The 13,038-nt window shown below is 49.3% G+C and overlaps 2 protein-coding genes across 2 annotated transcripts; both read right to left on the bottom strand.

Annotated features, from left to right (window-relative positions):
* Positions 1–3,220: 3,220 nt before the first annotated feature.
* Positions 3,221–6,831, bottom strand: FPSE_00202 (uncharacterized protein; the record flags this gene model as incomplete). Its single annotated transcript, XM_009253322.1, has 3 exons — positions 3,221–4,238; positions 4,287–5,314; positions 5,365–6,831. 3 exons carry the CDS (start codon positions 6,829–6,831, stop codon positions 3,221–3,223), a joined length of 3,513 nt encoding a protein of 1,170 aa, XP_009251597.1.
* Positions 6,832–9,884: 3,053 nt separating this feature from the next.
* On the bottom strand, positions 9,885–12,474 carry FPSE_00203 (uncharacterized protein; the record flags this gene model as incomplete). Its single annotated transcript, XM_009253323.1, has 2 exons — positions 9,885–12,383; positions 12,442–12,474. 2 exons carry the CDS (start codon positions 12,472–12,474, stop codon positions 9,885–9,887), a joined length of 2,532 nt encoding a protein of 843 aa, XP_009251598.1.
* Positions 12,475–13,038: the final 564 nt, after the last annotated feature.

The raw sequence follows: 13,038 nt of genomic DNA, 5'->3' as shown, positions 1-13,038 counted from the left end.
GGGCGTCAGAAAATGGGGGGCAAGCCAAAGAGGAGAATAGAACAAAACACCGTCAGCGCGAGTTTTTGTTATTTATTCTCGTCCGAGATAATGGGTATGCGTCAACAAATATGTGACGCTTCGTCGCCTTTGTATGATAAACAGGTCAAGAGTAGCAGATAGGCCACTCGATCGTCTTTTCTTTTTTTGGAGATGAGAAGTGATGTTCTCGTCGTCGCTACTATCGTCGTCTTGTTTTGTATTTGTGTTGGGGGCAGCCAAGCGGGCGCGCGATCAGTGAATTTGGAGTCGGGTTTTTAGGACGGACACGGTAGTTCGTCGGTCGTCGTCTGGGGCCAAAGTAAATGGCGGAGCAGGGTTAATCAAAGCAGCTCTTCGCGAAGATGGGCAGCTTGGAATATATTCGCAGAGTGTGTTGGCGATGGGCTAACACAGTGATAAACGCAAGGTAACGTCTTCGTCTCGGTCGTCGTCGGGTTGAGTTTGAAGGGTTGAAGGTTTTCTCAGAACGGAAGGGGGAGGGGGATATTTTTTTCACCTACCCGTCCAGTCCAGTCCGTCTCTAGGTCCTCGTCACCACCACCTTACGGATACCACCAAAAAGCAAACTGAGAGCTAGAGCCATCCACTGCAAGAAAAAAAAAAGCCCAGACCTTCTGTAGCACCCGACGCTTGGGGCTGCCTGCGACGGTACCTGCCTTGGCTCAAAGGACGCTAGTACAGGGCCCGAGGATTGGATATAAGCTGGAATGGGACGCGGAAGCTTTCTGGAGATGTGACTACAGGGATGACGACGCTGTTGGGACCGCTAAGCTATAGCTAGCTTCCAGTGGGAGGCCGCTATAGTTGAGCCCGGTCCAACACCATCCATTGACTCTTGAAGCTGCCCTGGTAGGTCTATACCTTGGGCAGGTCAGTATGTAGCAAGGTTTGATTCATCCTCCAGGATGGTGATCTTCGCATCAAAGTCACCTCACCAAAGCTTGGCTTTCTCGACACTCAAGCAGTCACACATACGACAACAAGAGACTGGAACGTAGCTCATCTTGCAACCTCAGAGTCCCTCCACAGTTGCTTCGTCAGTAGCTGTATGTACACGTTGTCCTGGGTTACTTGTTTCGCTTGCTTGGCTGAAATCAACGTCTCATTTCCCTCTGTCTATTATTAAAAGGTCTCATTTGCTTGCTGCCCTTTGGATGCCCAAGTATGGATACCCTCACTTCCGCATCCCGTTCTGCAGAAGAAAATGTCAAGCTTATCAGAAAGTTGGACGAGATGGACAGACAAAAAGGGGCGTCTCAACTCGCAACCTTACTGCATAGCTTTAGCGACCGGATTCGTCGGCGCTTAATCCCAAAGTCAATCTAAACATCAGTTTCATGCTGCTCAGCCTCTCTCGGCTTTCTTAGCTTGATCAGTCCACCAGTACCGAATATCAAAATCTCTCGGCTCATTAGCCACCTTAATAATACAGACACGAGAGAGAAAGAAGCTGTCGCGTGCGTTTTAGATCGGGAGAGCTGATTCGACACGAAGCGTAGCAGCATGGGGGCCCCCTTGACTCAAATAAGATCCATACATGTTTAGCAATGGATGGATATCCATATAAAAAAGATATGGAAGAACATGAAGTCGCACTGCGATCGGATACGTATCATCCAATCCCAATACTGTATTCGTACAGTTTCTCTTGCTAGAGCAAATAGAAGCCGTGTTGATAATGCCACGACACGGACACAGACCTTGAATGCAACTCCATACCTCTAAACATACAGGTCTAGCCCGTCGTTCTCGGGCTGTATTTTCTGGAGCATCTCCATAAACCCCATGGGATTTCTCAACATCGGTGCATTAGATTGCCTAGGATATTGCCACTCGGCTTCCACACAACACATCATCAGCACATGCCCATCTTCTGTAGAACATGCTGATCCTTTTCCACCGTCTCTCGCTCTGTTTTCCCTCACTACTGGGTAGCAGAAAAGCTGACCTCCTAAGTCTTAGGTTACAAAAATAAATAGCCTAAAGAGCATAATCTAAGTAGCATAAGCTGATCTACTAATTTCATCTCTTATGCTTCCAGCGGCCAATTTTTCTGATACCCTGAGGCCTCAACAACTGGATACACCAGGCCAAGGCCAAGGCCCCGGTGTATACGAGGACTCAATATTTGACCGGCGGATGACTAGCTCTACAAAGTTAAGCTCAGTCCACCATGGAATCATTGCAGTGCGGTTGAACCATCGATCCCACGTAAGCTCGATGAAGGTAGCATCTAATCATATGTCTATCGCAGCTTGTCACTCTTGCTCTCAGACACGCCAGGCGTCAAAATAGGCGGTAGCAAATCGTTCACATGTAACCTATTTTGTCCCTCCCTCGACTGTTTCGGCAATAAAAAAAACCAACCCCAACCCTTCACCGACCATCAACTTTCTCTCAACCGCATTGCGTCAGGACAACATTTTTATGCCCCGCTAACCATGCAGCCGGTGTACGATAATGCAAGCTTGTCTCTTAGAGTCCATACTGAGGCAAGTAACTGGAACGAACGAGTGTGGCACCTCGTCATATCCTGAAAATGTCATCATTCATCTAGCTACCAATCTCGATATCTTTCACGTGATATCGTAATTGATCAGCACAGCTAGCAGCTTAGAGATACACTTTGCCATCATGAGATAACCCTTCTATGATATGATTAACTAGAAATTTCCGAACATGTCACTGTTGGCTTCTGCCCGTCCGTCTTTGTTTTGTCATGTACTCTGTTCTCTCAGTGAAAATGCTGGTCCTGGATGCAATACATAGTACTGCCCAAGTACTCTAAATTAAGTCACAGCATTTAAATACCACTCGAAATAAAGTTGATCTTGACGGTGATGTAAGTAAAGTAATCCACTATCATTAATTAGTCTTATGCATTGATATCGTAGCTCTTGGCTTTAAATATTCTCAAACAGTCCATCGCTGGGCCAGCCCTTTGGCTTCCGCATTCCATGGCGGAGTCCTCTGCCAACGCCTTTTCCTTCCCATGAATCCTCCAAAAAAAAGAGTAACCCTGTAGTTACTATGTCCGTCCTGCCTTTGAACGCCAAGCTCAAGTGCCTTTGTGTAGCCCTTTGTAGTCTCAAGAAAAAAACCCATAACTGAAATCAACAAGTTAAAAAATACCACTCAACAATGAGTCTGCTACCCCAATGCGCCAGTCCATTAGGACTCATCTTCTCCGGGTTGATGCCCTCCGCTTCTTCGCCTTGCTTGCCCTGGTCTTGCCTCCCACAGGTTCCGCTACTGTCTTAACTTCTTCCTTCTCATCCGCTTCTACGGCAGCGGATGCAACTGCATTATCAACATCCATACCCAGTCCTTTCAGTGCCTCGTCATCAAGATCCGTCAGATCTTCGCTGAGCGTTCGGACAGCGTCCCTGCCAGCCCACTGTTCTTCAAGAACCGAAGTTCCCTTGGGGTCGAGGCCTTTCAGATACCAAAGTATCCCTCCATCCGTAAGCGGGTCGGAAGGATCTAACCCAAGGCTGCCGTTGGACTGAGGTGGTGTAGGTGGTCCTGACTGTGCAATCTGAGGTTTCGACACATAGCCATCTGTGCCAGGAGGCGTATCAGATGACTGCACAGTGTTAGGAAGAGACTCTTGCTTCTCTCCTGCTTCAGCCTTTGCGATTTCCGAAGTGTCTACATCGATATTAGTGCTCACGTCGATATTTCCATCATCTGACGTGGTATCCATGGCATCTCCGCCCTCGGTTGAATCAGCCTTGACAGTGATTTGGAGTTCAGCATCCACCATGATAGTATCATTCGCTTCATCAGAAGGATCAGTCGACTTGTCCTGGCTTGTAGCAGTCAGTGGACGACGATATTCTACACTCTTGTCGATAGTGTCCTCCAGCTCCTTCTGTAAGCCCTCAAATGGCTTCTGAGAGATCTCGGATTCAACTCGCAAAGCTGCCTCGAGGAACGGCTGTACCGCTTTCAATATCCGCTTGCCTAGCTTCCGTCGTTCTCGAATATCAGAGAATGTATGCTTGGCAGGCGACGCATCATTTGATTCATGTTGAGTTGCGTCCGTAGATAACTTAAGTTCAGGCGTCGTAGCCACGCCGTCACTGATGACCTTGCACAGATCTACAGCAAACGACATTACTGTCACATAAAATCGGGTGTTTATGCGAGTTTGCAGCTTGTCTAAACCGTCGCTGAAGAGGTCTTTGTCCAAACTGAACTAGTTAGTTTTTGCCGCAAGTTGTAGTGAGGACTGGACTTACGATATCGCCCTGTCGATGGCAGGGTCGAGTAGTTTTGCGACAGGAAAATAGCACTCATCCACAAATTCCTGTTCGAGCTCACCAGCATCCACCTTGATCTGTTCCCGCTCAACAACTTGACTCGCAAGGTTCCTGAGCTGCTCTAGTTCTTTCACCAAGTCTTCAGCGAATTCGATACGTCTTGTCAACCTCGCCTTTCCGCTTGGGCCCATCGCAGCGAAGTCTCGTCGTGTTAGCTCCATTGAGGAAAACGATTCCATCTGGAGCTGGAGACGCTTCAGGAGTGCAGCGCCACGGCGCTTCTGCCTTTTGAGGGTCCAGTAGCGACATGCCTCGCTCAGGAAATCCTTACGCTTACGGAAAGGAAATCTTTGGATTGAAGCCTCCACAATCTCAAATACCACCTGAGGTATAACGGGCGCACCTGAGGGCATCTTCCACAAGTTCTTTGGGGGCTGCCCTTTCTTCTTATCGCCAGAAATTGAGCTCTTGTTACCCGTAAGCTGCGTCTCCTCTGATGGATGCTCAGCAAGCGCATCGCGGTGCCGCGCTGCAATGTTATTTGCAGCGACGGTGTTGTCGGCCCAGATGCGATTTCTCATGGTTCTCTTGTAGAACTTCTTGGCGGCTTTTGTGGCCTGGTGAATGTTGTGCTCTTGTGCATAGTCAGGCGGGCAATGTTTGTCGCAAAACGCCTTGAGAACCATGCCACCATCTAATACGGCGAGAGCACCCTGGCTCGTCTTCATTTTAAGAAACAGCCGGGATCTCCGAGCGCAGGTAACATGGAACGCTTGATAGCAGTTCTTATTTCCACATTGGATGCAGGCGCCCATTCGTTGTCGGCATATGTAACATGTCAGCTTCCACCGACTTTTGGGCACCTTTTCTACATCCATAACGGGTTCCATGAATGTATGATTCCCTAGAGATACCTCAGGAATCCACATCGCGCAAAGGAGGTGAGACCATTTGGAGGAGTTTGTTTGCTTGAACGCTCCGTCAGTGTTGGGACAGAAGATACAAGTCTGTACAAGTTAGTATAAAAACCTATCGATACGATTTGAAGTAAACTTACTGGAACTCCCCGACCACACAGCATGCATTTGCGGCATAGCCATTGGCCTTCTGGTATAAAAGGTACTCCGTAGCATTCTTGGTGGACTGCGAGGTTGCAGCCATCACAGAACACGATTGCGTTGGTGTTTTCACAGTCACCGTCATCACAAATGGCACATCTAGAGTCGGGCTCTTCACCTCCCTGGGGTTCACCGTTGACTGCCGCAGCCGAACTTGATCGAGGACGATGAGTTTGGGGAGGTTTGGGATTTGGTTTCGGTATTCGCTTCTCCAGCGCATGCCACTCTTTTTCGATTTTCGTCATGGTGATCTCGAAAATTTCTCGCGTAATTTCTTCGAGTTCGTCTTCCTTGCGACGAACGTTCAGTCGCTCGAGCCACATGTCGTCTTGCTCATCCATATCATACTCTACACGGCCAATTCGTCGATGTGAAACCGGCTCTTCAGATGCAGTAGCATCAGTCAGGTCCGCGTCATCCTCAGCGTAGAGATCGGAGGATTTGATTAAGGATTGGTCTGGGCGCATGTAATGGTCGCTCTCTTGATATCCGACATTACTCATCGCCTTGTCAACATAACGAGCCTGACCAAACGTTTTGCTTTCAAACAGCTCTATGCGATTCGTCTTGCGGTATGAAGGTAGCTTGAGGTCTAGTTTCTCCTTTGGTGTTTGGTTTTGAATAGGAAGGATCTTTGGTGTTTTTGGTGTTGTCATGAGATCCAAAGGCCGACTACTGTAGAAGCTAACAACATCTCGAGTCGGTCGACGAGGACGACGTAAGGGGGTTTCATTGGGAGCATCGGCAGCATTCGAGTCTGAACGACCTTGAGGATTTGGGGTGTTCCCAGTTGATGCGGGGTTCGGTTGTCTTGAAGGGGTCCTAGTGTCGTCCAAAGGTGTTGTGAGCATCGGGACGGTCGACATGTCTGGCTGCTCTTGAGGGATTCCATCGACTTGCTCGGACCGAAGGACCAGGAAAGTGGCCTCAATATCTAAATTAGGATGGAAGTCTTCCCAGCTGCGCTCCTCGCGGGGCTTGTAGTCTTCAGCTTGCTTTACGGCTGTTGCCATAGCCGCAGCGGAGCCCCATTGCATTTCTTCCAAATCTTCGTTCCCAGCAGCTCGTGTGCGAGCCCCTCGTTCGCGCCGGGGCATGAGAGATGGTGAAGGGCCATTGATAGCTTCGCGCGCAGCGGCTCGTGATCGGGACGATGTCGAAGGGCCAGCGGTATTTGGTGTAGCCAATATGTCAGAAGTAACATATCGGCCACCTCCACCTGCTCCTCCTGCAATGAATCTGGAGCCTGCGGGAGCATATCGGCGTCGTTTTGGTGGAGGCTCGGTGGCAGAAGCTGCCGCAAGAGCAGCGGCCCTCGCGGCGCGAGCTGCGTTAGTTGAACCGGGAGGGCGCCCTCTACGACGTCCAGTTACAGGCCTCCTAGGAGTCGGAGACGCCGGGGCCATCGTGAACGGTGTCAACGGCGATGTGTATGCGAGACTCGATGTGTTGTTGGCGGTAGATGAGGATGGTTAATCGCGTCAGGAAAAAGGTGGCGCGCTGGCTCAGTTGGAGGCTTGTCAGGGTCACCGATCATTTGAAAGGAACCATATACGTAGAAAGTGATTTCGTATTGAGTAAGACGGGATCGGTAGTCGAAATAAGGTCCGGCTGGTCGAATATTGATAGAAATCGCGACTTTCAGGAGATACGTGACGTCGAATCGGCTGGCGGCTTTGCTTCGGGGCAACGATCCTGAACGCGAAGCAGGCACGGGCCACTCGTAGCGCAGGGGTTTTGTGCGGGTTAGTCAGCAGGGAGCAGCCTGGTAGACAAAAAAGCTGGGACTGGTTGCGCATCTTCCAAGCAGCACTCTGTCTGGGTTATAATTTCTTTAGACTTTGGCCTTGTGACTTCAAACATGCCTAGGTACTCCTGCAGGCTGCTGCAGCTCATACGTCTTTTAGTCTTGTTCAGGTTTAAGGTTGCCTGGTTGCATCTTAATACGTGGGGAAACAAGATCTACGTTAGTAGGATTGAATGACATTGTTGGATCGATTATCGAATCTAGCAACTCGTAGCTCTACTAAGTATGCAGTAGCAGACATTCCATTCAGCTCTGATAGCCCCAAAGTGACGTATATTTTCCAGATTGAAACATGGTTGATCAGTTTTAGTGATTGTCAAAGGTTGTTTCGGTGTTTGATGTAACAAATCTAAATATGTAGTGTTGCAACTTATATAACGAAACCCATGGCATTTGATGAATCTGCAAATCTTGGCCATGCAGGAACATCTTTTCTCAGGCAAGATCCGAGTCAATTACGGATCTGGGGTCCGTTTCGAGGTTCCATCACATCGGCAGGCGCTCAAGCCATGTCCACTCTGATTGAAACTTGGATATCCGTGTAAGCGAACTGGGTCAAAGGCTCCTCCCAGATCTACGTTACCGCCTTTTCAACCTGACGTGTCGGTCTTTTTATAGAAAATGGCATTGTGAGGTTAGGCTACTTACTGGGTATTTACCCATGTGAAGCGGACAGGCTAACACCGCATTCTTGACGCTGTACTATCAGCCACTGCAGATGACTAAACCGAAGCTGGATTGAGAGTTCATAAACTACGTGATCGATGCGTGCATGAGAGCTTTGCCGCATTCACGATGGCCTCAGATCTAGCGACCCTAGTACTATCTCCGACCACGGGACTATCCTTCTTGATCCACCCAAGCGGCCCCAGAACGGGCGCCATCTCAGCGGACCCATTTGCTGTCTACTACGTAGCAGTTATTATGCACATTAGATAGTTTGCTCTGACCTACGAGCGGTCAGTGAATGTCAAGATCTTTGTCTATCAGTTATGCATCAGCATAGTGTTGTAACGTTGTGTCCCTAGTTTGTCACCCAAGCTGTGTAAGGGATGGCGGATTGCTTGTTGACGGGCTTGAGGTAGAACAAATAAATTAACAAATAATCTACTCTGATCCCACTCAACAAGGTGACTAAATTATGCTATCCTTCATGCAACCCGAGAAGGTGTCTTGCGGGATGGAGCGGAAACTCTAAACCTCTGTCAATTGACTCCAGAAGATACAGGGCCTGACAAGCCAAGAGTTCGTTCAATTGAAGTATGAAGAATGTGATCGCTTCCTGATCAGTCTAACTATCACCTAATGAGAGCTGATTCTCGTGAATACTGTCACGCTTCACTCTTTGACGCTCTTCTCTGTGTCTTTCAATGGGCTGCTGTTGACATCCAATCTAAGCACATGACAAGTCTAATCGCGAATGACCTCAAGTCCAGGGTAATAAGTCAACTCTGAGACAGGACTCACCCAAGCCTCGCTTAACCATGTCCACAATATCGCATCTTACTACAAATGTCCGCGCCCAGGAATGACGACGTCTTTAAAGCCGAAACATGGTTCAAGTAATAAACTTACACCACCTCCAAAGCCTTCGTTCCCTCATCAGCCCGCTACTCCAGACACCAAGTACCGTCTACATTCATCCCACCATCTCAATCCTCTAAGCTATGCCAGGAACCATGTCAGCCAAATGCAGCGCCTCAGGTGTTGATTCACACTCAATTTAGTTACAACCTCCCCCAATATTGGTCTTCATTTCTGTGGCGTCAGGTTAAAACAGGGTCATGCGAAGCTTGTGGTTGCTGACTTGGTCACGTCAGCCAATCGGCCGCTCCAATCCCCAAGGCCTCTTCCACGACGGCATCACCGGAACACGAAAGGATCATTTCCCTTCAGGGGGGTTTGATAAGCCCGATGCCAAACCTCTGAGTACATTCAGGAGGCGTCTCTGCGTGAATACAGCGGACCGATACTTCGTAGTAAGACATAGCGTCAAGTTGTGGACGGTCGAGGCAGTCACAAACTCGCAGTGACAGCTGCAGTTAAGCAATCAGAGGCAACATGCAAATGAACTGAACAAATCAATGATTTTCGTGTATTATAACAATCTCCAATGCTTCACTATAGCAACCACAGATCGTACGACTTTCAGACCACGGGTCAAGTCTTTTTTTTCTTCCAACCATGCCACATAAAATCAATAATGCAAACGAGCAAATGCCCGTGTCCTGTCAACGCCTTGTCCAGACTCCAATGTGCAAACTAAAAAACAAATACAGATTCTTCTTCCACCTAGGGAAGAGAGCAACAGGCATTCTTGAAAACGAAACCCTTTCCTTCTATAGAGGCTCTCGAAAAACTGAAATCTCTAGAACAAGGGGGCAAGAAACATACTGTTCCTTCCGAATGCTTAAACAATGCAGATATGCCTTCTGCTCAGAACGCCGCCTCGCTATGCTCCGTGATATCATTGCAAATGCCAGTAAAACGTAAAACACAAATGTGGTCAAGCTTAGGTGTTCAGAGCCAAGCATGACAGAGAATCGAATCATACCGAGGAGTCCAGCAACTTCCACGGCAGAGAGGGTATATGGGTATCATTTAGGGACCGCCTTCCTTAACACCTAGTTCTGATGGTGTCTCATATTCCACTTAGCCCAAAGTTCGGCCACTGTGGATGGGTTGAGCTTGAGGAGTATGTATGGGAGGATGCGCTGTGTGCATGACTGCACCAGATGGGATGCTGGGTGGAGAATAATCTGATGAACGGTCCGGGGTCCAGCTCTCTTCACTCAGAACCGAGAGGTAGCCATTGCCGACACTGCTTCGCAAAGCCTCGATTTTCTGGCGGTACATTTCACCACCAGCATCCCAGTCCTGGGGCTCTGTCCAATTAGGAGCATCGTCGCTTGGGGAGTAGATGGCAGGGATATTTGCGAAGACATTGGTGTCAATTCGCGGTACCTCGGGAGAAGTGACGATGTGCGAGTTCGGCGACAAAACAGCTGCGGGCAACGGCTGAGCCTCAGGCTGTTGGAAAATTCGGTAGTTTCCATCATTTACCAGTGCAGCGTTGGGTAGCTTCGCGACCTGAACATCGACAGGGGTGGGGAAAGGAGGAGCATCGGGAGTGGCCAAATCAACAATTCGTCTCTTGGGTGTCTTTCGCCGGCGTGTTGAGCTTGTATTGATTTCACTCATAACAGCCTTGGGAGTGGGACGCTCCTTTCGGAGAACAGTTGATTCCTTAGGAATGTTGTAAACAACGGTTGGCTTGCTCACATCAACTGTAGGCACCTCGGGAGCTAGTGGCTTGACGACAGGGATGGATTCGGGCATGGGAGGCCGGTCTACTAGAGAACGTCGTTCGACGTAGCTAGGACCGCTGCCATCGATTACCACATCCTCTGTATAACCAGGGGCTTTGCGGAAGAGGTTGAAAATGGTGATTCGGTAGTCCTTGTGAGTACGAGTGAATGGGTTCCCCTCGACCCAGATCTCATGTATATCAGGGATGCCAGTCAATCTTGCAAGCTCCATCGGGTCAACCAAGCGGTTATCTCTCAAGTCGAGTCGTTCTAGGGGAACGAGTCTCTCAACGCCGGCAAGACTTTGAAGTCTGTTGGCCCGGAGGTTGAGAGCAGTGATAGCAGGGAGAGGATTGCGTGTCAAGGATTGAAGCGAGTCGATCATGCAGTGAGACAAGTTCAGAGCTCGGAGGGCAGTCAGAGTAGCAAGGCTGTCAGGAACCTGGCTGAAAAGGTTGGAGGAGATGTCAAGAGAATAAAGTGTGTTGGAAAGAGGCGCGAGGCTGTTACGGGGAATGCAGGTCATCGAGTTATCAGCCAAGCTCAGATGTCTCAGAAAGCGCCACTTGGAGGCGGGAAGGACTCCCATTGCAAGCAAATTACCAGAGCTGCCTCGAGAGTGATGATGACCAGTCCAAGAATCGGACAAACTGGACTGAGAGCTACCAGATCCAGATCGCCTCATGCGGTGGTGGTTTCCCCGAATAGGATGCGACTGGGTTCTGGAGCTTGTTGGCCGTGGGGGTGAACTGCTCCTGGGACGGGAGGGCTTGTGTGAGGGCTGGGGCTCATCATTGTTCTCATCCTCTTTGCACAGAGACTGCCTTCGGCTACTCTCTTCAATAGCATGTTCACTTGGGGTCATTGAACCGACTCTCATGTCGATATGAGGGCCCGGGGAGCTCGGGGCAGACACTGCACGGTTGAGCTCAGGGTGGGCAACATTTCGGCGAGGGCTGCCGCTACCTGCCCAAACAGACGTGGGGGAAGATTGGGATTTGGAAACCCGTCTGCGGCGCTTGTCCATATCATCAAGCACAATATCAATCAAGATATCTGCAGGATCTTCGATACCGGCACGTCTAAGCGTCAACGAGCGCAGCTGATCGGCAAGACGGTCCCAGCCGAAAAATTGTCGGAAATCAATACTGCTGACTTCGAGAGCCTGCAAGTTCTTGAAAACATAGAGAGGAACGGCAGAATCAAAGGGAAACTCCTCATATCCGCGAATCAAACGAGCGCGCCAATCCGGTGCCAATTTTAGGCAGGGGATTTTGGTAAAGGCAGAATAGAGGTACTTCATGTCGGCTTCAAGAGCAGCCTTTTGACGCTCTGTTCTAGCGGCAGAGATGCTAGCACCGATACCAAAGCTCGACCACAGCGCAGACATGCCCGACATAACACTTCGCATACTTGAGACAGAATGTATGGAGTCAATATCTGAGCCTTTGCTTCTGGATCGTTGAGTGTTGCTGAGGAACGAAACATAGTTGGCTGACGATGAACTGTCGTGAAGGTTCTCGAGGCGGACCTTCATAGGACCAACATTGATACTGAGTTCTTCGAAACGAGAGAGGAGGTAGAACAGGTGATGCGGTGTAAGTGCCAGCTTTGCAGATTTGACATTATGCGATGTGAAGTTGAGAGATCCGAGCGACAAGGCGGCAGCGAGCGAACTTGATGTAGAGGCTGATGTAGAGGGTCGTTCGGGTAGAGAGGTCGAGGTCTGAGATAGCAGCGCCGCTGAGCCGGTACTTTGAGACGGCTTATGTCGAACCTGGCGGCGCAATTGGAGAGCATTGGCCAAAGCCTTTTCGTGCGTTCGTACGAAGCCGGCAAGTTGCTGAGAACAGAAATGTTAGTTACGATGACAAATGCCCAAGAAGAAAAACAAGACATACCTTTATGAACAGTTCTCCGTCTTCTGAGTCCATGATGTATTATCTTCTACACATAGAAGTGGGATCGTGCCGAGAAAGGTATATATGGTTCGAAGTTCGAGGATGGATAAGAAACGTTTTCGAGGGAGGAGTTGCCTACGATGTTAAGGATCGAGGGATTGCAGTGTCGACCTATTTCACAGCAAAGTTAGTGGCATGTCACACTTGAAACTCGACCAGTACAAATTGCAAAGCGGTTGAAACATGAGTAGCACCATCTCTTTCGATTCCAGGCTTTTTGGCACGCAGGAGACAAATGCTAGTGGGGAGTAAAATAAATGCACGAGTGTATTGAATGCGTGCAACCAAATGCAATCGGTTTTCTGTCGTTGTGGCACGGCTGTGCTCTTCACTTGTCGTTGATAATATGTTCAGGTATGAAGGCATGATGGATCGCGATCGTATACCCGTGGTCACACGCATTTGGGAGATTGCTGATGGCAGCAGTCAAGCACGAGGGGCAGAAAACAGCCGGAACAAGAATCACAGTCGACTTGGCTGTACCTTCGGACACGAAATCTTTCTGGCGTTGAGTTGCAGCGAAGCACGGGGGGGGGG

This window comes from Fusarium pseudograminearum, chromosome 4 (genome assembly GCF_000303195.2).
Source record: "Fusarium pseudograminearum CS3096 chromosome 4, whole genome shotgun sequence".
Classification (NCBI taxonomy): Eukaryota; Fungi; Ascomycota; class Sordariomycetes; order Hypocreales; family Nectriaceae; genus Fusarium; species Fusarium pseudograminearum.
The sequence above is the reverse complement of the archived record's forward strand: the minus strand, read 5'-3'. Positions and strand labels throughout refer to the sequence as shown.